General features: G+C 42.3%; 1 protein-coding gene across 1 annotated transcript in view; it reads left to right on the top strand.

Moving 5' to 3' along the window:
• PHF21A (PHD finger protein 21A) overlaps positions 1–22,887 on the top strand; it is a 127,680-nt gene extending 104,793 nt beyond the window's left edge. The window contains exons 8-18 of the mRNA XM_084263053.1: positions 1,268–1,351; positions 3,561–3,857; positions 5,704–5,802; positions 6,827–6,878; positions 7,702–7,781; positions 8,238–8,298; positions 10,727–10,890; positions 17,198–17,353; positions 18,984–19,059; positions 19,371–19,474; positions 21,294–22,887. Of these exons, the coding sequence (XP_084119179.1) occupies positions 1,268–1,351; positions 3,561–3,857; positions 5,704–5,802; positions 6,827–6,878; positions 7,702–7,781; positions 8,238–8,298; positions 10,727–10,890; positions 17,198–17,353; positions 18,984–19,059; positions 19,371–19,474; positions 21,294–21,548 (1,428 nt within the window). The 3' untranslated portion in view covers positions 21,549–22,887. The remainder of the gene's footprint in view (positions 1–1,267; positions 1,352–3,560; positions 3,858–5,703; positions 5,803–6,826; positions 6,879–7,701; positions 7,782–8,237; positions 8,299–10,726; positions 10,891–17,197; positions 17,354–18,983; positions 19,060–19,370; positions 19,475–21,293) is intronic.
• The last annotated feature ends 1,881 nt before the right edge of the window (positions 22,888–24,768 follow it).

The raw sequence follows: 24,768 nt of genomic DNA, 5'->3' as shown, positions 1-24,768 counted from the left end.
ATCTCTTTGCTCACCACTTTTTCATGCACAGACACTGTTTCATTAAGCATAGATTTTGGAAAGTGGTTCGGTTACATCACAGAGTCTTTTCCAGAATAGTTAGCCACCTAGAAATAAAAGAAGCAATGTTTTAGTATTGGGTTATACAGACTTCTTAGTCTGGAATCCTGGCATCGTATAGCGTTATAAGGGGGAAATTTTACTTTTGGAGTAAAGGTTAAGGCTTCACCACTTTATTTAAAAATACAGCTTAATAGTGCAAATGGAAGTAATTATGCTCCCCAATGAGGCATATGTTTGCAATCAATAGAGGAGAGTGGAGGTTTTTTTCTACTGTTCTCTCTTCCCACATCATCCCTTGCACCACTCTCATCTGTCCTTTGTGTCTGTGCTTCATTTCTTTGCTGAATAACTCACTTAGGTTTGGGGGTGTGATTCTGTTTTAATAACTGTCCATGATTCGTGTTCCTTTAGCAAATTTCATCAAAGATCTCAGAATATTTTCCCAAGCATTAAATAATCAGTACAAGACCTTTTTGAAATAAATTGCAATCTTCTGTGGGTGGGCAGAAGTGCAGAAGGGTGGAAACTACCATGGACATTAATTTCAGAGAATCTCAACAAGTACTCAGGGTAGCTGGTAGAGCTGTTGAGAGTTTATCATGTGGCAGCTCCATCCAACTGATTTCAAGCAGACAAAGAAGTACATAGGATGCCTTAAAATCAGAGCTTGTTTCAAATGAACGGGCTACTTTTGAAAATTTCAAGTTGTGTATTTAGAGCCCCTCACAGTGTTGTTACTGTTGCTCCAAGTTGTAACTTGTAGGTCTTTTCTCTTTCCTCTTTCCTCCTTCTGTGTGCCATTCAGTGAGGGGACAGTGGTTCGTATAGCTGCACATCAAAGTCTCTTACTGTTTGCTCTCTGTTGTACAGCTATTACAATTGATGAGATGTGTAACTATTAAAACAAATAGGTGTTTTCATTATCTTCAGATGAAATGGTTTTAGGCGGCAGAGCACAGTAGTTAGTAAAGTTGAACTAAAAGGAAAGATACTTTCAGTCCATCAAGTGGGGTGTGTAGGAACTGGAGATTAAGATTAGCGCTCTCTCCAATAAATTTCTTATGAAGACCCTTGTACTGTGAAAAATTATTTAGAGTGGAAAACCGGGAACATCAGGTCTGGAAATACATTTAGGATGTTGATTTTGACAAACAACTTCAAAGCTCTTTTCCTCTTGCTGAACTCTCTTGCATTCTTATAGCAGGTTCAGGCTACGCCTCAGCCCATAAAAGTGCCGCAGTTCATCCCTCCTCCCAGACTCACTCCTCGTCCAAATTTTCTTCCACAGGTGAGTGCACAAAGAACAAGCAATAGAAGGAGGAACTTGACTGTAGCATAGATAGGAGATATTCTCTATGAGCATCATTTTTGTCAGTCTTTATTGGTGACGTGGTGGAGGAGACAGTTCACCCTCATCAGGTGATGCCAAATTTGAGGGTGCAGTTGATACTCTTGAGGGCAGTCAGAGGGACCTAGACAGGACTGGAGAGTGGGCCAGCAGGAACCCCCTGAGATTCAGCAGGAAGAAGGCAAAGTCTTGCAGCTGGGATGGACTAAGCCCCTGGGTATGTACAGGCTGGGGACCATCTGGCTCGGAAGGTGCGCTGCTTAAAAGGTGTTGGTGTACACTAGCCAAGCAACTAGCAGTGTGTTCTGGCAGCAAAGAAGCCTAGCAGCACTGTGGGCTGTACCAACAGGACCACAGCCAGCAGATCAAAGGAAAAGATTACCTGCCTTTCCTCAGCAACCGTAAAACTGGATCTGGTATACAGCATGCAGTTTTGGACCCTCTGGTACCAGAAATAAGGTGATAAATTTGAATGAATCCAGGAGAGGAAGGCCACTAATATAGCTGGGAGGCAGGAAAATATGACTTACAAGGGGAGCCTGAGGGATGTGGGCTTGTTCAGTATGGAGAAGAGGTTTTGGGGGCACTCTAACAGCAGCCTTATTTACAACATCAGCAAGGACATTAACAAAAAGAAGGAGACACAGGTGCTTGGCATGAGAATTACAGACAATAATGATAAATTGGAACAGAGAAAGTTTAGACTGCATATAAGGAAACAGTTCTCTATTTAAGGACTGTTAGTAGTGGAAGAGGCTTCCCAGAGATGTTGTGGAAGCTCCATTGGAGTTTTACAAGACCTATCTGGGCAAAGCCCTGAGCAACCTAATCTGCATTTAGTGTTGGCTCTGCTCTGAGCAGGGGGTCAGATTAGAGACCTCCTGAGCTGCCTCCCAGCCTGCACAAGTCTGTGATCACGAAATTTGCATTTGATGATCATATATGATCGTATTTGCATCAAATGAAATGAACCCACAGAACCGGTGTCAGCAAAATCAAAGTATCTCCCAAAGGCCTTAAATTGCTCTAATTGTTGTTTGCTACCCCTGAGCAAAGAAGGACAAATAGAGAGTTCCCAAGTATTTCTGTATTTCCACAGTGTTACCTTGTTGTGCCGCTGAGGGGGAAAACTTGTGGCTTGCTGTTTTTTCATGATTTAGGAAAGACACTGATTGCTGCTTCATTTAAACAAACATCTTGGAGGAACTGTTTCATTTGTAAGAAATAACATGGCGCTGTGAATGAAAGTCTACATCTTTTACAAAAGATAAAAAGCAAGTATAGGCTGGTATCTGATTAAGATTTGGGGATGGGGAGATCTGTTGGAATGTGACCTAGTTTTCCATGATAAAATGCATTATGGAGATTAAAGGTGGATAGGAGAGAAGAAATTAAATGAAGAAAAAGACTTTATTTTTAGAGTCATTCTACTTCTGTGCTCTGTAATGATGTGATAAGTACAAACTTAACAGCGGGCAAGAAATAAGCCAGTGTTGGTGGTGAAAGATTGGAAGATTCTCGTGGCTCTTTTCTTTCTTGTGAAAGAAGAAAAGACTAATGACTGTATTTACCTGTACGCTTTTGCACTTTCAAGAAGGGATTACCGTGTAATCCTGACCTTTTTTTTTTTTGCTTAGCAAGGTTGGTTGTGAAGGTGTCTAAAAAATATGTGGATTTGACAGAGGTAACAGGGATTTGGTGAAAATTTAACCTACTTCTTTCAGGGCACAATCAGCTGTTCATGATTTCTTGGAGGCTCAGTATAAAGCCCTGAGACACACTTTGAACACAAGAGCCTCAGCTGTGCCTGCGTTTTTTGGCTTGCCAAACTACTGTGTTGATGTAGATACAGATAAGGCACTTGGCAATGAGCACACAAGGTGCCTGTGCACCCGAACACCGCTGCAGGGACAGTGACTGCAAATGCAAATGTTGGAAATGGGCTCTATGTGAGTAGGTTTGAAAATGCGGCTTTTCCTTCTCATAGGTACTTAGGACACTATGCTAAAAATTACATTCTATAAAAAAATCAAGCAACCTTCTGCAGATTATACAGGCTGAATTGAAAAACTTAGTTAAAAAGTTCATTTGAAATACTGGTAGCCAAATTTGCCTTCTTCTCTATCTTGGTTTTTGTTTTTTGGTGTAGGTTCGTCCAAAACCAGTTGCCCAGAATAACATTCCTATTGCTCCAGCACCTCCTCCAATGCTTGCAGCTCCTCAGCTTATCCAGAGGCCTGTGATGTTGACAACAAAGTTCACACCCACCTCTTTACCCAACTCTCAGAACTCCATACATCCAGTTCGTGTAGTTAACGGGCAGACAGCAACCATAGCCAAAACCTTCCCTATGGCACAGCTCACCAGCATCGTGATAGCAGCACCGGGTACCAGGCTCGCTGGACCTCAGACTGTACAGATCAGCAAACCAAACATTGAAAAACAGGTACGGATAAGAGAGTGCCTACTAGTGCAACATACTGGCGTTATTGTTTTACTGTGCCGGTTTGCGGAGGATAGCCATGGAGAACTGTTTACCTGGAACAGACTGCCCAGGGAGGGGGTTGAGTCGCCATCCCTGGCCGTGTTTAACAGACGGGTAGATGAGGTACTTAGGGATATGGTTTAGCATAGGACAGGAACCATTGGACTTGATGATCTTAAAGGTCTTTTCCAACCTTGTGATTCTGTGAGATTTTCAGTGGGTACTGGAGATCCCCACGTTCCAACAACAGGACTGATAATGGAAGGGCTTGTGACTCTTAGGACAGAAGTTACTGTTTTCTGTAATACAGCCCACTGGAATCTTTCTCTCATGCTTCGGTGTTCTTATGTTCCCTCTGCTGTCTTGTCTTCAGTAGTTTAGAAGCTAGGTACGTCGCAGGGCTGTACTGCTGTACTGGAGACCAAGTACAAACCAAAGTGTGTTCACATCAGGCCTTTAAGAAGCACTGGAAAAACATTTTCCAGGTTTCTGTTTTTCAGAGGGTGGCTGAATGAAAGGCAAAAAACAAGGCAGAATCACAGGGGCATTTAATATGATAAACGCAGCCTTGTCTTCCTTGGTACTGCAGTCTTGGAGGCTTCTCCAGTTGGAGGCAAAATAATCTTGCTCAGCTTCTGAAGACTGATAGTTTCCTGTGGCTAAGTTGGAAAGGATACCCTCAGAAACCGAGGGTTCTGTATGTTTAACTTCTCTCTCCAGAAAAGATTTTTGTAAAATAAAACTTGCCTAGTCAGTGTGGATTGCAACTGAGAATCCTTGACTTTGAGTTGAAGCAAAGCAATCTCCTGTTTCATTTCTAAATCATACATTATACAGTATCTATTACATATAATGTTTCTGTAATATATATAAATATTAGTAGTATATATTTCATTTGTAACTCTTTCATAGACTAATGTGCCTTGAAGTTACAGGCTGCTTTTGAAGTCACTTATGGAGACTGTAAAAATCATGTGCATGACAGATATGCTTCTGCTCAGTTCTGCTTATGAATTCTCCTGAGTGGGTTCTTGTGTACCTAAGGCTGCTCCTCAAGTTGTTCAGCAGCGCCTGTTCTTTTTGTGTGGTTTGAGTTGTACTCCTACAGTACTGTATTTTTTATATCCCTCTTCCTTTTGATGTCAGCGACATTCATTTGCTCTTTGAATAATTACTCGTAATTTGACTGTTGAAAAGCCTACAGAAGAATATAATACATTAATCTTTCTGTATGTTTTCTCCATATCATAAAGTGGAGGAGTTTGTGTCTCTGTAGCTTTCCTCGCTCGGTTTGTAGCCGTGACATGGGGCTAGGGATTGTCATGCGGGGTTTGTGATACCATGGCAGAAGATAATGACTTCAGAAACATCTGAGATCACAGGAATCAGAGAGACAGTTTTTCAGCCATTCATAATTCTATGAAATATGAAGACTGAGGAGTGAGAAGTAGAAAATGCACATGCCACACAGAATGGTTTCTCCCTGGAAGTCTTCCATGGGATACACTTTCTTAAAGTGTCCATTAGTTTTCCCATACCATGTAGTGGTTGCTGTAATGGAGTTAACTCTTAACTCTGCTTACGTGGCTGCGTGGGTTAATGGAATGGTGGTAAGGCTGTTTCATCCTTTGTTAAAGGAAAACACTTTATTTAACATTCCTCTCACATCAGATTCCTCAGTTAAGTCTTTGTTAGTCCACTGCCAGCTTTAAACTGGTTTTCTCCTGTGTCTGCGAAGGTATTTGTTTTGCTTTATTAGTCAAAGTAAAAAAAGTCATGAGAGAAACACTGTGGGGTTTTTTTTCAGGCTGTTAAACCACATGTGGAAGCAGAAGAGAAGCAAACAGAAAGCCGTACAGTTACTCCACCTGCTGCACCGAAGCCAAAACGAGAAGAAAATCCACAGGTATCACAACACACCCGGAGCTTTCTTTTAAGAAAAAAAGAAAACACACTGTCCTTCAGAAAACATTTTTCCCCCCACTGTTGTCTCAAGACTCCTTTAACATTCCATACATTCCAGTTGGACAGCAGTAGTTGATAAGGCTGCAGAATAAGAAATCTGTATAAGTATAATGCATTGCATTTTTTAGTCCTGGAATGCATTTGACTTCTGAGTCTTTTGTAAGTTAGAAGAGCATCATTTCCCTCTGATAAGTGCTTCAACCAGGAGTCTTAGATTACAGTGTTGATTTTCATTCCTTTGAGGTTTTAGAATTCTGAAGTTATTCTTAATGCCAGAGAAATGTCTTTATTTTGCTCTACAAAACACTTCTGCTCTAGTGAGTGGGTTGGAGCGAGTCGTGTTTGTTCACTTTCTGCCTGGGTTTTATCCTAGTTTAGGTCCACTTTGTTTTGGGGGAAAGAACAGCTCTCTTTTAAAAGCCTTTCTGCCATGTGGACCTTTCCACCTGATTACAGCTAAATGCTGGGTTCAAACAGACTACTGTGTGAGCATGAACTGCAGTCAGTCCAAATTCTGATTTTTACACGTCTGTGCATTTTCTGCACTAAAATTCCAACCCTTAAGAAAAGCCATAGCCCTTGCTGAACAGCAGACGTAAACCGGAGTTGCTCCTTGTAGTTGGCAACATTTTGCTGGCAGTTGAACTGTGTGAGTATTTGCTGAGAGTCCCATCACATAGTTCAGTGCTGGGCTGGAAGTAAAGAAACTGCTTTCTTGTACCCAACTCTTTGACCATGAGCAATTGGCATTTCCCTGTATCTCAGCCTACATTTCCTTCTGGGAAGTGGGACTTGTCTGTCCTTTGTAAAGCAGTTTGACATACATGAATGAAAAGTGATTTATAGAAGTATTATAACATTTTTGTTGCTTAGTTAGCTGTCAGCTGATTTCAAAGGGCCTGAGTGACAAAGCTCACTCTAGGAGTTGAACTTGTCGTGATCTTTCCGTTTCTCCCCCCTCGCAGAAACTTGCCTTCATGGTGTCCCTGGGACTAGTTACTCATGACCACCTGGAAGGTAGGAAAAATGTCTTAAGTTGGTGCTTGAGCTCCCTCTTTCACAACCATTCTGAATTGAAAGCAAAGGTCCAAAATATTCTACATTAAATAATAGAGGTCACGTGGTGTGGTGTTTTGTTTTCACAAAAGGGCATTTGGGATGTCGGTACTCTTGATTCAACGTAGTTTGTTGTGCATACTTTTTTATTCCTCTTATTACATTGAAACAAAGCAGTTGCTTATGCAGCTGACATCAGTGGTTGAGAAAAAAAGTCTGTACTCTGATGGGAGGAAACACATTTGTGACAATCCCATTGCTTTCTGGGCAGTCTCTGTACATGCAAAGTTTGATACATCATGGACATCTGGATTTGTTGCTTATGTCATGGGACTGTAATCTGTAGTGAATGAGTTCATAGATAATAATTGGGTTTGTAATTTGAACTCCTTAATCCTAGACAGTGAAACAGAGCTTAACATTTCAATGGCTTGCATGTTTCTGTACTGTATCTCTATTTAAGTATCAACAAATAAGTACCAGAGGCTTTTCGGTTTAGAACCCAGTTACGCTGACAGTGAGTTGGTCTTTGCTGTGGAGTGTTTGGCGAGAAGATGACAGTCATTTTGTTAGTTAGTTGAGCATTGCATTTGTAGCCCTTTGACGTCAGATCTCAGTTTTCAAACCGTCAGAAATCAGGAATATAACAAAGTTGCCTGTATTCATGATGTTTGGCGTGCTGTAGGAGTCCTCACAGCTCTCCTCGCACGCAAACTGAACTCTGAGGATTTTATGTCATTTCTGAGACCTGTTGTTTTCTAACCTGAATGCTTTGTTTTACAAGAAATCCAAAGCAAGCGACAAGAGAGGAAAAGGAGAACAACAGCAAATCCAGTGTACAGTGGAGCCGTTTTTGAGCCTGAGGTATTAATTTTTTGCTGGGGGAAGCTGGTATTTTCATTCTGAGCTTGTGTGTCTTTCTGCTGTGTTTCTTCCTCCTGAGGTACCTCAGTTCCAACTAGACAGGCGATATAATTTCTAACTCAAAAGGCCATTGTAATAACATCACCCTCAGATTTTCAAATAGTATATACATTGGGATGTTCTTCTAATACTTGCACCTTTTTCTGCCTTCTCCTCTGTAAAGCTGATGTTAAGTGGCAGTGTGTGTTAGTTTAACCCTTGGGTCAGCTTGCGTGTCAGCCTGAAGCAGTCCAGTTGCCAGAAGTAGTGTAGAAAAGCTGACTTCTCCGAAGCTCCGCCTCAGGAAGCAAAGTAGCCAGGAATCTCACTTAGTGCTACTGGGCTGTTCCTCAGCTGTTGCATGTGGTTGTTGCCAAAAATGTTAGCCAACAAAAATCGTTCTATTTTTCCCTGCAGCGCAAGAAGAGTACGGTCACGTACCTGAACAGCACAATGCATCCCGGGACACGTAAAAGAGGTGAGGTATACTTAGACCTGTCTCCCTCCCGTATGCCTCTTCTGCCAATTTGCTTTTGCAATCCCCTTGTTGATTTGAAGAGCAAAACAAAGAACAACTCTACAGTACTTCATTTTTCCAGTAAATTCCCAAGTTAGACAACAACAACTATGACTTCTAGGGATTAGCATAGTGGGTTTTATTAGGCAGCTCGTTTCAGTCTCACTCTCTAAAAAAAGAAATAAAAAATAAAATTGATAGAGCAAAGTGAAAGGTGAGATGTTTGAACATCTTTTAGTGGTATAAAGCTGCTGTCAAGATCCTCTTGTTAATAACTAAATTGTATTGTTACTGTCAAGAAGAAGATGATTATGGAAAAAGTGGCTGTGCCCTGAATAGGAGAGGAAACTTAGTGACAAAAACCTTGTTCCCCACTGGGGGGTAGAGATGGGTCCTTCAAAAGAATTTATCTTGAGCAAGAAAGGCTATCGTGCTTCTACTGAGCACTTCTCTGCTACCAGAGTGCCACTTGTCCTAAAATGAGAGATGATGTTATGTGGCATTATTCGGTTGAAATCCTTCTGTAGAACAGGTGAAATTTTAAGAGATTATGGTGAAACAGATGAGTCAAGACTGCACAGGAGAGAATGTGATTTTTTTTGTGCATGGCATCCACTACACATCTATGACAATCTTTCCCTGGTTTTTGATGAATCTCTGCAGTTCTTAAAGACTCGTAATACCTTCTCCTGAGTTTTCGGTCTAAAAAAAAAGTAATCAATACATTTAAAATAAAACCACCATAGCCCTACCTAGCACTGACCGCTTCCGTTATCTTTGGTTTTTGGCTGCAAGGTCAAATACTCATTTGATACGTGCTCTCCTTGATACTCCTCTTTAGTCCAGCAGGCAGTGTAGCAAAGCTGACACTTCTGCAGCTATGCTGTTCCTAAATAAAAGACCTCGTTCTCTACTGCCATCCTCTAATAACGTTACACATATTGTTTAAAATGATATCATGTAGATTCTAGAGAGAGAGAGTTTTGCGTTTGCTCTGTGGATAAGTAAATGTTCCTTCTTCTAGTAATGATTTTTTAATTCTATTTTCTAACTCATTGTGAACAATTACTGTATCAATGGAAATGACTGCATGCTTTTGTACTTGATACTCTCTTAGCCTGGTTTTGCACACTGACTCCTATTATACTTCCTTTTTTTCCCCCTCACACCCCGTTGGGAGCCTGTACCTTGCATCGGCACCAAATTAGTAGCGCATGTTTTCAATGGACAAAAGATTTGGCTGTATATGTTTGTTTTGTGATTTAGTGTAGCAATACATTAGGTGAAAAGCTTATGCAGGCATGTGCCCTTGAGAGCTTTAGTTTAATTCTAGATGATGCTGAGGATGTCAGAAATTTCAGCCGTGGACATCACTATCAGAAATCCCTTTCCAAGGACATACTTAGTTCTGGAACATATCCAGACCTTAAATACAATGTTTAGCATGTTAATAGGTATAGACTGACAATCTGTAAACATAAGATCTGGGGAATTTTTCCTAGATCCTAACTCCTTTCTGTTTGCATATCCATAAATTACCCCGGAGAAGGGAGGCAGCAGTGCTGGTTACATGCTGGGGCTTTGCTGGCTTGCTTTGCATACGTAATTTTATGAAAATCGTTACGGACGCAGTTTTGCGCTTCTGCTGGTCTGAAGGAGCGGACGGGAGTTGCGCGTCATCAAACACACGTGACTGAGACAGCCTGAGGAAGAGTACAGAACTGGAGGAGGATTACAGTGGAAGACCAGTGCTAGGTTACAACTGGTAGTGCTGGTGTTACGGGTCAGGCAAGAGGACCAGCCTGATTTCAAAAGGGTACCACTAGGATAGAAAATGCTGATCTGTGGGCGAGTGGGTTTAAAAAAAGCGGAAGAAAAGGAGGGGCTTGGCGAGTGTTGGCCTCTGATAAAGGACTTTACCTTTGTGCAGTTTTATGCTGGCACTAGAAAGATAGGGAGGTGTGGGATAACAGTAGAAAGGATTTAATAGTGGTTATTGTAGCTTCTCTCCAGCTTTGATGGCAACATGTTTTCCCTAAAAACTGAATAGCCACATTTCTAGAAGTGGCAAGTGTCCCTGCGCTGCTTTTGTGGGAGTGATTCTTCAACCCTCTACAGAGCTTATTTCTATTTCCTTCTTAAGTACATCTTTTAAAAGTTCTTTCCTTGCAAAATTCTACTTAAAGATTTCTTAAAAAAAAAAAAAGTTTAAATCTTTGCTTCTGTCCTTCCACTTGTAACTTTTATATTAACTTCCTCTCTGTGCTACATCATTTCCTTTTTCACGCTAGCCAATGAGGACCACTGGCCAAAGGTATGTAAGATCATTTTCCTTTTTTTTTTCTTTTTTTTTCTTTTTTTTTTTGTGTTCCCTGTTGTTAACATGTAGGTCGTCCACCTAAATACAACACGGTGCTGGGGTTTGGGGCTTTGACCCCCACATCCCCGCTGTCCGGTTATCCAGACTCCCCTGAAAATGAAAAGACAGAGACCACATTTACTTTCCCTGCAGCTGTTCAGCCTGTGTCCCTGCCTAGCCCCAGCTCCACAGACGTAAGTAACTCTTGGGGAGGGGTTTACTTTTAGAAAGATGCACAGAGACAGCTACAAGGAAAATCATTGCAGGGTTTTGTTTCTTTACTCTCACTCATCGTTTGTCCTGATTCCGTGCAGTGAAATGGTCCGGCGTTCTTTTAACACCCTTCCTTTTTCCTCCTGCACCTATGTTCTTATCCTGTAGAGGTTTTATTTATAACTCCTTTAGTGGACTGAAATGTTGGGAGGCACCGGGCATTCTAGATGAGCTCATTTCCTTTGTGCAGTGTCTGAGGTCTTGTCTGACTGAATTGAATCTGTCATCCATGAAAAAGGGGGAAGGGGAGAATGAAAAGTATTACTTGCAGATCTTAGTAACAAAAAGTTGGGGTGTTTCTGTAATGTGAGAAGGAGGGAAACTGCTTGAATTACCCAGGACAGCCCAGAGCAGTTATGGTGTACGGGCATAGCTAAATGCATCGCTCCCGTGACCAGATCGCACAATCTCTCTGGGGTGAAATCGGGTTGGTTGGTTAGAATTTATGAAGAACCCAGTGTCCTTACTTGAAGGTAATTCCAAGAGAAGATTTTCTCATCGAAGCAAGCCTTCTTTCAGTTTCTGAGAACTCTCCAATTATTTCACTGTTTCTATTTCTTCCAAAAACATGATGGAAAAGAATTAAAAGTCGTGCATAAACTTTGGGAGATAAACAGTGTGGGAAGAACCGGACGGAGTCGCTGTGTAGGCCCAAAAATGTCACAATGAAGGGACTGTATACACTACGGTTTGTCTGGAAGCGTACAGTGACTTTCTCTATGGCGTGAAACAAGCCCTTGCTCAAACATTCACAGGAGTTGCAGTGCAGTAAAGTCCTTGCCTTTTAATGACAAGCAGTTGCTTATTTCTTCATACCAATGCTGCAAACTCATCCTGCAATCTGAGTCAGAGCAGCCTCTTCTTTATTTTTTTTTAAGCATATTATCACATATAATCCAGGCCCAAGCATTTGAAAATGGTGCTCTAGGGGGAGAAGTTGGGCTGCCTTATTTTTGTCTCTGCAGTTGCATCACAGTACACAGAGCAAGAGACCAGCTCTGCTGGCCACGTACAGTAGGGAATAGCAGCCGGTTTCTTGCCTCTGAACTGTATTTACTCTGCAGAGGTAACAGGAATAGAAATAGTACGAGTGTGTCTGACTCACTGAAATAAACAGATGCAATTCTGATACCCAGGGAATACATATGTGAAATTAAAAGGTTGTCTTTTATATAGTGACTTTTGAGAGCAGAATAGCGCTTGACTGTAAAAACACTTTCCTGGCACTCAGATGAATGGGACCCTGGAACAGCTCCTAAGGGAGAAGGTGGGCGGCTCCGTCTCTGGGGATTTTTAAAAGTAAAGCAGTACAATCAACTAGTGAACATGCTGGAGAGCACATGTTTTTACATATTCCCCCAGAGAAGGACTGGATAGTGTGGTGGGGGGTCTTTTCCATCACTGACCTGTGTGTGCATCATACTGCTGAGTCTTTTCCCCACTATGCAGGAGCTCAGTATAATGAGTTGTTACCCTGTTTTCTGCAGTGCCTGGTGGCAGCAGGCTGCATCCAGAATAGTGAGTTTCTGGTAAATTCTACTGCAGTTTGTGAATGCCCTGAATGTTCTGGAATTGTATAGTATTTAGGCCTAGGCCTTGGATTACTTTAATATTCATTAGTTAATGAAAAGAGAAGTATTGTAAGGGAGAGAATGGAAGATTGCACACGTGTAATTAATGTTCTGTCTTACCTGAGCATATTACAGTACAGTAGCACTCTTTCCCCTTTAGAATCATATATAAATCTCCTTTGACATGGTTCCAGTCAAGTTGCTTAGTTTATACATTTGCAACAGTGCTAATACTTTTGTGGGTTTATTTTTTGAATTCCAAGGTTGCATTCAATGCGTTTTCATTAGCACTTAGGCTAATTTGGTAGTCTTTTCTGAAATATTTGGTATTCACAGACTCCCAGAATTGTAGGGGTTGGAAGGGACCTCCAGAGACCATCAAGTCCAACCCCCCTGCCAAAGCAGGTTCCCTAGGACAGGTTGCACAGGGAGGTGTCCAGGCAGGTCTCGAATATCTCCAGAGAAGGAGACTTCACAACCCACCCCTCAATGAGCTGGAAGGTAGTCTTCTGCTAATATGTTCTCATAAAATTGCCATATAAGCTCGTGCAGTCACATCCCTCTTTTGGGATTTGGTTTCCCCTGTTTATACCTTTTGGCATGGTGCTTCCTTGTCCTATCTGAGCTATACCTGTAAAAATGTTTAGCATCCTTGGCTGGAAAAGGGCTGCGTAACAGTGGAAAGTCCTGTGTTTGCACACCAACTAGTACAGGTTGTGCTGGAGAGAAAGACAGAGAGGAAAATTACACCTTTTGCATTTAAGGAGCTTGCAGCTTAATTAGATGTAGAATACGGTTTACACTGAAATACCCCTGTGACTGGTGCTACCACTGAGAAGTGTCCTGCCTGTCACTAGCAGTCTTCTCTCATCCCTTAAATGCTTCCTGTGTCATTCCAGCACAGATATGTCCAAGGCCACATTGTGACCTGTATGAGGGAACTGGTCTAGCAAAACACCTGTCAGCCAAGATTGTGCCCTAATCTGAGTAATTTTATAAACACACATATTCTTGTGCCAGCTTCGTGCAAGGGACAGAAATGAACATCAAGGCATACAGAGAAGGCAGGATCACTTCTTTTGGCAGTGAGGCCAGTCCATATCATGGTAAAGAGGGTCTGCACTGTTAGAAAGGTGTGTCTAGGTAAGACAGAATATGCTGTCTGTAGTTACAGTCTGCAGCTTCTGGGGATTTAAAAATGAAAACAAGTGCATTCCTAAGTAAAAGGCTATTTCAAAAGTCTTGGTTAGAACAATTGAGCAGTTCCTCAGACAAATACAGAATAAAACTGCAGATTTGCCCATCTTTAAAGTATTTTTGCATTAATTTTCTGAGATGATGCAATTCCTATAGACCTTAGAATGGAAATTTGAAATTTAGTACTTCAGTAATCTTTGTCTTTAGCTGACCTATGAAAATTACAAATCAGGCCAAGCACTTGCTGCCAGGCACCATGGCCCAGAACAGCTTTTCTCCTGCATTGTCATCCTTTGAATGACGGGGTAAATTTTGAAGGGAGGATGAAGCAGGAACGTGAGATGGGATTGGTGATAAGGATGGAGAGGTCAAAAGTAGGAATAGAATCTGGGAAGGGGAAGGAAGTAATGCAGTAGGCAGGTTGAATCAAAACTTCCCTTTTTTAACATCTTTTAGGGTTTTTTTCTTTGTCCTATTTGACAGTTGGCTCTGAACCACTTGGTTATGTGTGATTCTCCCTCGCACAGTAGTGACATATATACCTGTCTGGTAGCAATTGCCTTGCACAGTTGATTACTCAGCAGTAAGAACAGCACAAACATCTCTGCTCTAGTGATGGTTCAAGTCAGTGGTCACAAAATGCCTCTATATTAGTAAACTTCTTGTGTCAAACCAATGTTTCAATTGAGAGGAGCGCTAGAGAACATTTAGGTTGCAGAGGCAACCCCATAAAAGCTAGGGAATGCCAGGATTATTATGGCTTCTGTTAACTTAATTCACTTACATCATACATTAGGATCATCTTCCATTTGTATGGTCATGACCAACTCCCACTGCAGAGAATTTAGCTTTCCCATGTTGTTTTGGTGAAATGTAGGTGTAAGTATAGGTACTACATACTCAAACACACAAACTGCATGTACTTCTGATTTGATACTCTAGTAGTCAGTTCTGTTGCCCAAAACCAGGCCCTGTTGCTCTGGACACTTGATAAGACTAAGGAAGACTGTTAGCAGTGTTTTTTCCTGATCTCTCAGTGCAGAGGAAGTAGAGCAAAAAGTGACGTTAAGGCACCTTTTGTGGCCTCTGTTCTGAAATTGTTCTTTGGTCTCTTCAGCCTGTAGCATGTGTTGGAGCAACACCCTCAGTGAGTGCTGCTCTGGCTTGAGTTGGAGGCCTGTAGCCTTCACAGGCCTGCTCCAGAAGCTGAGATAAGCAGGATGCATGTCAGAACAGCAAATCCAGACACACTTTATGCGCATATTTATTAACTGCCTGTAAAACCTGGGGCATTTCTTTAGAATCAAACAGTGGCTGGGATTTCAGTAAGGCCAGATGTTAATTCTGAGGAAATGCCCTGAATTTTGCATCACCAGAAATAGGACCGTGGACTTTGTGCATGTGTGCTGTCATCTCAGCGCACTCAGCTGAGACGCACGCTGATCAGCTCTGTCACTTCAGGTTTTGCAGCACTTAGTTGAAATTAAGAGGTTCTGGGTTTAAATTTCTAAACATCCCCCCTTTAAGAAGCAACTGCACGTGTCCCTTGTGTAGGTCCCTTTCTGCAGGGTATTAGGCAAAACAGGTTTGGTTTTCAACACACCAGTAAGTGCCTGAACCAGTTACCAAGTGCTGTCTTGTAGTCTGTCAATCAAAGCATCTTAACTCACGAGATGCTCTAGAATGAGAATTTTCTTCTAAAATGTGAGAATTTTCCTCCTATTTTTTTTTCCTTAAGTTGCAAAGGATTTTCCTTTAACTTGTATATCATCTCCTGCCTGCCTTCTTTTCCTTGCACTCACAGAGTGCATGATAGAGGAAAATAAGTTCTTCGCAGCCTGGTTACACAGATCACTTCACAAGAGGCATGAAATGTCACTCATTCAGTTCTTCACTTAACGCTGAAGAACGCCTTGGTGTTAAAGGATGAAATAGTACCACAGCCCAGTTCTCAGTGATCCTTGGGAGTTACAGAACCAAAACGTGGCACTGAAAATTCACTAAAGATTGATCCTTTGCAAAACATGACATCAGCACTAACCTTGGGAAATAAGAGAAGAATAGCCTTCTCTTCGAAGAAAGGCCTCATCAGCAGGAGAGACAGGGAGTAGAAACCTGAGCAGATTGCTCCTGTGTCGTTCTTCTAATATGTTTAATATTTTATCCATAGCGGAGATTAGTGTCATTTTTCTTGCCTGGCAACTTAATGTGTGAGTACACGGCCGAGTCTGCTATCCCTCCAAATTGATAGAACTTAACTCATCCACATGAAAAGACTGTCCAGCTCAAAATGAAGCCTTGCACACATTGATATTTCATACCTGGGGAACAGATACATGTAGTTTGACCCAAGACAGGCATTGTAGGATCACGATCTCATAGATCTAGTGTGTGAAATCTTGACTGAAGGCTCTGGATGGGTCTTTGAATGTCAGGTTGCCAGGACAGCCCGCAGGCGGTGAGAGGAGAGGGCTGGGGTGGGATGAGGGGGGCTCCTCTACTCCTCTATGGATGTTGAGTCATCTTTCTTTCATGCTTCTTTGTTCAAATATCCAAAATCCAAAGAAAACCAAATCAAAACATCATCACCACCCCCTCCCCCCCCCCTCCCCCAAACACAAGGAGAGACAATAAAGAGTGACAAAAATCAGACTTAGCTTTCTGGGAAGTTAATGACTGTGGAAAAAAGCTCTCTCTGATGGTGATGCAATAGTAACAGAACACTTTTTTTTTTTTTTTTTTTTTTAAGAGATACTGTCAGTCATGTTTTCAGTTCTTTCTTTTAAAAAACCCCTCTTGATTACAAAATCTCTCTTTATATTCCCTCTTCCTGTCTCAGCCTATGTTAGCAATGAAACATAAATCACAGTCAATACAGAATCAGGAAATTTTGAGTCACAGCTTTTTTGGCGTACTTTGAGGTAACTGAAGTGAAGCAAAAAAACTTGTCTAGGAATATAATTCATTCCATCCTTTTTCATTTGCAAGCACACGTGTTTTCTTTCCAGTTTCATTTTTAAAGGTGACCTAAGTATTTGACAATGTGTTTTTAAGTCACTCAATTGGGGTTTCTTACATACTACTACTGGCAAGAGACAGCTTCTTCGGCGTTCTTGAAGTGAAATACGGAAATAAGGGTTAAGGAAGTAGGGAGCTCATCACTTCAGGGGAAAAAAAAAAAAAGCAGGGTAGAGGGGGAATCTTAAAGAAGAGAAGTTATGATCATAAGTGTTTGCTTTTGACTTGGGAGGACAGAAGTCAGGGTTTCTGACACCTTGCCTGGTTTCCCGTTTCATGTCCTAAAAAGGGTTTGACCATTTGCGATCCCTTTAAACATAGTTTGTGCTGTAAACCTTGCATTCATCTGGGATGGAAATGTCAGAGGTCAAAGTCAAAGTTCACTTTTTGCCTTCTCTTTCTCTCTTTCTTTTACCCACACCCCTTCCCTTCAATTTTACAGGGCGATATCCATGAGGATTTTTGCAGTGTTTGCAGAAAAAGTGGGCAGTTGCTGATGTGCGACACATGTTCACGTGTTTATCACCTGGATTGTCTGGACCCGCCTCTGAAAACCATTCCCAAGGGCATGTGGATCTGTCCCAAATGTCAAGACCAGGTATAGTTTGGCAGACAGGGAGGGTTTTACAAGGTGTGCTATAAAGATTTTTCCACATTAAAGAGAATAACCAGATCACCTGGCTTACTCAGATCGAGAGAGCCTGGCACTGACCACGTCTCTTTGATCTGCAGCAAGGCTTATGTGAATCTGATTGAATTACCTCTCTGGGGATGTGTGCAAATACGAAAGCGTGAAGCCCTGCTCCCAGATTTGGGGTCTTTATTTGTTACCCTTGTTTTCACTCTCTTTCTGGGCCAAAGCACACAAACATTTGGGAAAGGTTCTGTATGACCCATTGAAATTTTCCCATTCATCTTAAGCTCATTATTCCTTCAAAAGTTATTAATACATTCTTCTGGACAAATAAATAAAGCATTTGCACAAGCCTGCTTCAACAGATAGAGCAAATAGAAGCCCCTGTTTGCTCACAGAAATCAAATATCAGAGAGGTTGTCTTCAGTGATCTCTGTAATAATGTCATCCAGTGTCGGTATTACAAGGATAGGAGAACAGTTTGATGGTTCTTCCTTCCAGATCCCTTTCTGAAAGTACATGCTGGAAGTGAGTAGATGATATTTTGTTTATAATTTCATTGAGGTTACAAGACAAAGTCATAAACTATGGTATTCCTTGACTCTTCGGTGGAACTTCAGAAGTTACAAAGGGTTGCTGACCAGCAGCAGCCTGAAGCTGTCAGCTTTCTGTCCAGTGTAGCATATTGCTTGGTTGCCCATGTGACCTTCAGTTAGCCAGGTGGTGATGCAAGAAAACACTGTTCAGAATATATCCTGTTCAGAAGAAAGAAAATGCAAAACTCAAATAATTTGATCAGTAGTTGCAAGTAAGGAGGGAGTGTTACCACTTCCCTGCTCCCACTCTCACCTGCTCCTTTTCCCTCCTCTTCATACTTCCATGATAGTTTCCCAGAAAATTAGGGGGGAAAAAAACTGAACTATTTCACTGTAAAGTGACCGAGTCCTCTATCTTCTGAGACAACCCTCCAATTCATTCATTAAAAAGACACAATACCTGTCTTTCCTCTCAAATTTTGTTATGAAGGAATATGTATGAAGGATCTGAAAGACATGAATGGTGTTTGCCCTTATTAAAAAAGGGTTTGACAACTCTATTAAGATGATTCTGATAAGAAGGAGAGATAGGAGGTGTTTGTGTTTTACTAGCCAGGAAGTGTGATGTTTGAATGTGTGGTGCGGAGACTGCTCTGTGCCATGAAAAGTTTTCTCCCAGAATAACTAAGATCAGCAATTTGTCTGCACCGTGAAATAATGTTTCTGTCTCCTGGCTAGTTTGAATTCGGCTACGTTATCCTCTCATTCCTCTTTAAAGTTGTTCAGTTCAATTAGTAGAGTTTATTTGTGGCTATGGAGGGAATTTGAGAAAATGCTGACATTTGTAAGAAACAGGCTTGCTTTGGGGGAGACACAACATGGTCGTGAGTAATTCCCTCTGTTAAATCTCAGAACAGGCCTGCAAAGCTTCATGTTAACAGGGCTGAGACTAATGATAGCCATTAAAGAAAACCCACGGTCTTTCCCTCTTTCTCCCCCTTTTGCTTTCCTGGAGGTAGATTGTGTACCAGCTAAATCTCTAAATGCTTTTCTTTCAGATGCTAAAGAAGGAAGAAGCAATCCCGTGGCCAGGAACTTTAGCAATTGTTCATTCATATATTGCATATAAAGCAGGTAGGAAAATGCAGAACACCACCTTCGCTGTTAATCACAGACGCTGTTCTTTCAGGAATGGGATAGAATGGTACTTCCTTTACAAAAGGAAGTTAAAAGGGAGGAAGCTTAATCACTACTGATCTGGAAATAGCAGTCTGACTATTGGTGAAGCTTGAGTATGTAGGTGAAGTTTTGGGTGCAATTTAACATGTGAGTTGTTGAATTGACCTTAAACACGATTCCCCTCTTTACATGCACCAGTTTAGAGCATCTCTCCACTGTTGTAACAGGAACAGTGCAAATCTTCTGATGAATATTCTGTTTTATAGCAAAAGAAGAGGAAAAACAGAAACTACTTAAATGGAGTTCAGATTTAAAACAGGAAAGAGAACAACTAGAGCAGAAGGTCAAACAGCTCAGCAATTCTATAACGGTGAGTATTGTCCTCCCAAACAGCTCTGTGTCTGTTTTCTGGGGTCAGAATGCAGAGAGAAAACTGTAGAGCGAATCTCCACATATGAGACCTGTCTTCCACTGGATTTGCTGAGAACCGAGTGAGCTTTTCCCTTTGCTTTTTAGGACTTGGGAGGCCAGAAATGAAATGCAGGTGACATATGCTTAGAATGAGTCACTTATATGTGATCCGTGCTGATGTGTATTGTAGATGTGCGGTGACCTGTAGTATCAGCAGGTGCCAAACACGACCCGGAGCATTACTGTCTGTGGGCAGGAGATAAGTCAAGTTCTCCAGCAGCTCACTTAGACATGAATCGTTGGGCCTCTGTGTATAATAAGAGCTACAGTCACGGTGTGCTTTCCAGACCTTCCTAATACAAAAGTGACCAATTACTCATGACTGGCTGTCAGGCTCTTGACATGTCAGCAGCTGGACGCTGTGCATGCCTCTGCATATTATTATTTAGACGATGTCATATTGCTAACCAGAAGTTTCCACCTTAGTTTATCACAGTAATTGCAGCATACATACTAATTTGCTCTCTCTTCTCACTTGAATTTTCAAATCACACTCTTAAATCACCAGTGTAAAGTCAGAATGTAGCCCTAGTCAGTATCATGGGATGAAATATGCTGAGCTCTCTTATGTGGCAGCATCTCTAAGGCTGGATACATAGGTACAGACTTCCTTAAGTGCCCCGTGTTCATAGACCCCCTAAATGCTGAGGATACAAAGAAAAAGTTGTGAGCAAACAGGAGGAGAGGGGTGCTGGTTAGTAGTTTGGGGTGCTGTCACCTTCTGCTTAGCGATAGCCAGGAATAACCTGAGCAGCACTGGAGCACTAACATCGTATCTCAGTGATGTACCCAGGCAGGTGCAAACCCTTAGTGTGAGGGATTTACAGCAGGTAAGGAGAAAGGTTTATCCTCTATGATCAAGTCATTGTTTATACTTCCATTGGAACTGTCCCAAAAAGACAAGTTAGACCTAAATTCTGTGGTGTTTCCGTGATGCCACGAGCTGCGTGTGAAAATATCAAAGCTGAAACCAAGGTTGCCATCTTCATGGAAGAACCTGAATGTTGCAGATGTGCAATCACTGGTATCTCCTCCTTGGTGAGAGTTTGGAAAGTGGGTATAAACTGTTTTTCACACTTGAAACATCATTTGTGGGCTTTTGGGTTTTTTTAAAGTTATCTTCCCCTGACTCTTAACTGATGAGCTAGCAAAGTTACTGCTGCTTCTAAGAGAAAGAAATAGCCACAAAGTTCAGATTTCGCTTCTTTCACAAAGAAAGAAGATGGGCTTGTTTTTCTTTTCAAGTGCCCCTTTATTTCTTGAGAGGAGGAAGTGAATTTCCTGCTAAAATGTTTGTGGAAGTAGAGGCTGTATCCCATTAGGACGCACACTGTCAGCAGTCAGCTGCAGTTGGATGCTTGAGTTTGCAGATCTGAGCTAAAGACATTTCAGCAATGCAATCCTAATAGAAAAATAGTAGGAACGTGTACTGGGGAGTTTCCCTTCAAAAGGATGAAGCTGCCTCTGTGGATTTGCAGAGATGACACTTTGGGATGAAAGGGGGCGGCTGCATGCCAGCAGTTTAATTCCTCGGCCTGCAAATATCAATTCTCCTGTGAACACGGCCCTGAGAGTCTTCTGGGCCGGGAAGGTGAAACTGCAGCAGCAGTCTTTGCTGCGTGCTTACATTTAGATCTGTGAACATCACGTTCCTTCTCTTACCTTCTTTCATTCCTTTGTAAGCTTGAGCTTAGTGCTGCTTTTCTGTTTTGCTGCAGAAATGCATGGAAATGAAGAACACCATCCTTGCAAAACAGAAGGAGATGCACAGCTCCTTGGAGAAGGTAAAACAGCTGATCCGCCTCATCCAAGGCATCGACCTTTCAAAACCCATAAACTCTGAGGTCAATTCAGTAGCCATCTCCAACGGCATGGACTCCACTAACAATACTAATGCTGCCACCTCCACCTTAGCCCCCTCCCCTTCCCAGAGCTGCATGGTGAACTGTAACAAGGGCGATGAGACTAAATAACACAGTGAAGTTAAGAAGGAGCAAGGGAGGTGGCGGCGAGGAGGAAGAGCAAAATAGTGAAACTCTATTAAAGCAAAACCGGATTTCTTCTGGAAAGTGCAGAATTCTTTAGTTCTTTGGTTCCAGAGAGAGCGTGAAGATGCTTGTGCCAGGCGGCACCGGAGTTTGCCAATTGATCCTTCTTATTCTGTGTGTACATGCAAAGTTTGGATCATGTTACATGAATAGTGCCAGCTGGGGGTTCTTTGCCAGCACCATGCCAAGTGAAATAATATATTTACTCTCTCTATATTTTACACCAGTGTGTGCCTGCAGCAGCCTCCACAGCCACTATAGGTTTGTTTTATTTTTGTTTGGGGTGAGGAGCAGGGATGAGGGAGGAGAGCAGGTTTCAAATCCTTATTTGCAGAACAGTTTGTTTAGCTAGGGGAAAACAAAAACAAGTCCAAAGAGCCTGTGGGCTTTTCCTGTTTCTAAACTCTCAGTACTATTAAACCAAAAAAAAAAAACCAGAAATATAAATTATCAAATCCCAGTGCCCAGAAGGGACAAGTCTATCAAATAAGCAGTATTTACTATTGTTTAGACAGGAGATGTACAAAAGGAAAGGAGATGGACTTTTCACTGAGTAACCAGCACATACACAGGCTGAGGATCTACTGTCCCAACAGCTTTCAGTTAATCCTGTTTCTTCACATTAAACAACAGACACGCTTTGCAGAATTGGTTTGGGTCCTCACACTCATTCAGAAAGCCTGTGTTGGGAATGGGAAAAGAGAGGGCCAGAATCCAGGGTCAGCTTGGAGCGTTGGACGGAGGTGTCCCAAGAGAAAATGTGCATCGATTACTTGAAAATGAGATTCCAACCCTTTTCTATATTTATAAACAACAAAGGTATCCTGAACAAAGTAGCACATGACCCAGATGTGTGAACTGAACAGAGAAATGTCCTTTTCTTTCACTTCCTTTCTCTTCTTTTGGTAACAAGAACTAAATAAGGAATAGAAAAGCTGTTTTTCAGGCTGACAGTCTAATTAAAGAGGTAGATGGGACCTTGCATGGTATAGATTAGAAGTAATAGTGTCAGTGAGATACAGTGAGTCTTTGTGAGTCCTTGTGTCATCGTTTTGGGCACTGTTTTTTTATGCAAGGGCAAAATCTTTGTATCTGGGGGAAAAAAAACCAACTTTTTTAAATTAAAAAGGAAAATAAAAGATATTGAGGTCTTCCTAGTGTTACTTAAAATAAGATCAAGGTAAGAAACATTGTAAAAAAAAATTACAAAAGTGCTATTTGTTTCCTAAACAAGTGATTTCTATTAAAAAGGTGTCAGAACTGGAGAAAATGCCGTGTACTTAGAATTTTTTAACACAGACTTTGCTTATTGATGGTGACATTCTGCTGTGTTTGTGTTTTAAAAATCCCATGGGACAGTTTCCATAGATGATACCGTACGTGCTAAACTCTTCAGGAGAATCAAATCCTGCAGTGCTGGCTCTCACCCCAACCCGGAGGGTCTGCCAGGCTTCTCTCTGCTGTTACTGGATCTTCCCCGTTCTTCTACAGGTCCGTAGCCCAGAGACAAGTGGTTGGGCCGCACACTTGCTTGAGGCCTTTGTAGTTTTGTGGCACGGGCCGGTCAGAGCTTGAGATTGAAAGAGACAGGGAGCTGGTCAGACCGAAATCGCCTTTGGGTATATCCTCTTGTTGACAAAGTTCATCTCTTCTGTGTGATCTTGTCACTCGAGATAGCAGAGCTTGCCTTGCGCCTCCTGTTCTTGTGGGGCCTGACTCAGCTCAGGGCGCTGGTTCGGCTCGGTTACCGTTGTGTCCCAGGGCTGCCTGGTTTCACTGCTGCCTATAGAAACTTTTGGGCAAACCCCCGTTTCCACTAGAAGTACTGGGAAAACTCCCTTTGCTTCCAGTGGGAGCAGAGTTGAGCCACTACAGGCACGATGTGAGGCAGAGTTGGGCAGCGAGGCAGACCTGCTCAGGCCTGCTCAGACCTGCTCGGCCTGTTTCTGGTGGAAGAGTGAAAAGCCTTGGATTTCAAGGACACGTTTCAGAGAGACAAGTGGTGAAAGCTGGAGACACTGCGTAGCCAGAGAGAGTCTCTCTGCTGCCACATCCAAGTATGATTCTGTGGGCTCTTGGAGCTGTTTTCTTCCCTCTCCTTTAGGCTGCTCTTCTGACCTTTAAGGACTTTTATCCCTTCTGTAAGAGTGTGCTCTATTTTCAGCTCTGAGCTCAGAACTGATATCCCAAGTTCTCACGTTTGTCTGTCGTTGGGAAAGTGACTCTTAGGTGCACTTCTCAGCTGAACCTCTGATAACCTTGGCTTTGTCTTTTGATGTTTGAGTTCTGTTCTTGAACTAGTGGAGCCGGAAGGATAAGTTAGCACAAGTGGCAGGGAGACGGCTGGACGGACGACATCAAAACTAATCAAGCTAAAAGTGTCCTTGCATCAACCCAGTGACCAGTGGGAGTCATCACCACAGGGTGGCACTGGGCCAGCAACCTGTAAGTAGCATTTAAACAAAGGACCTTTGCGACCTGTCCCAGGGAACCTGCTTTGGCAGGGGGGTTGGACTTGATGGTCTCTGGAGGTCCCTTCTGACCCCTACGATTCTGTGATTCTGTGGACCATGTATGTCAAGGGGTGAAGAGAAAATACAAACAGAACATGAGCCATTTTTCTTTAGAATATGGGACCACAGCTAACGGCTAGGTACTCAGGAGAAACTGCCTTTTTTGGCCAGGTTGTTTTTTCAGTCAGCCACTGTTAACGTCAACTTCTGAAGCATCAAGTATGTTCCTGGTGCGAGACAGTCTCTAAGGATAGGTGCGCTGAGGCTTCCTGGTTCTCCTGCTGTGATTTCTGCTGTTACCCCCTGAGCTCTCTTGGCAGCATGGCACTATTTGGGGTAGCACACTGCCTGGAGACTTGATGGTCCTTCTGCTTTCTTTGCCAGTTTGGGGGAGGGGAGGTGTGGAAGTGAAATTCCCTGGTAGCCATATTTAAATTTGAGCTCCCTTACCCAGCCAGGGGATGTTCCAACAGCTATTGCTGCTTTTCTGAGGCGTCTGCTTGTCTCCAGAACCCGAGTAGATAAGTAGAGACTTTTATGTCCCTTTTGTTACGGCAGTTGTGTTCTGGACTGTAAGAGGATGCTGATGGTTAATCATTACCTGGCAGAGAAATTACCCTAACTAGGGCTCT

This window comes from Gallinula chloropus, assembly GCF_964237585.1.
Source record: "Gallinula chloropus genome assembly, chromosome: 4".
Lineage (NCBI taxonomy): Eukaryota > Metazoa > Chordata > Aves > Gruiformes > Rallidae > Gallinula > Gallinula chloropus.
Note: the sequence above shows the minus strand (reverse complement) of the source record. Positions and strands in the feature narration are given on the sequence as shown.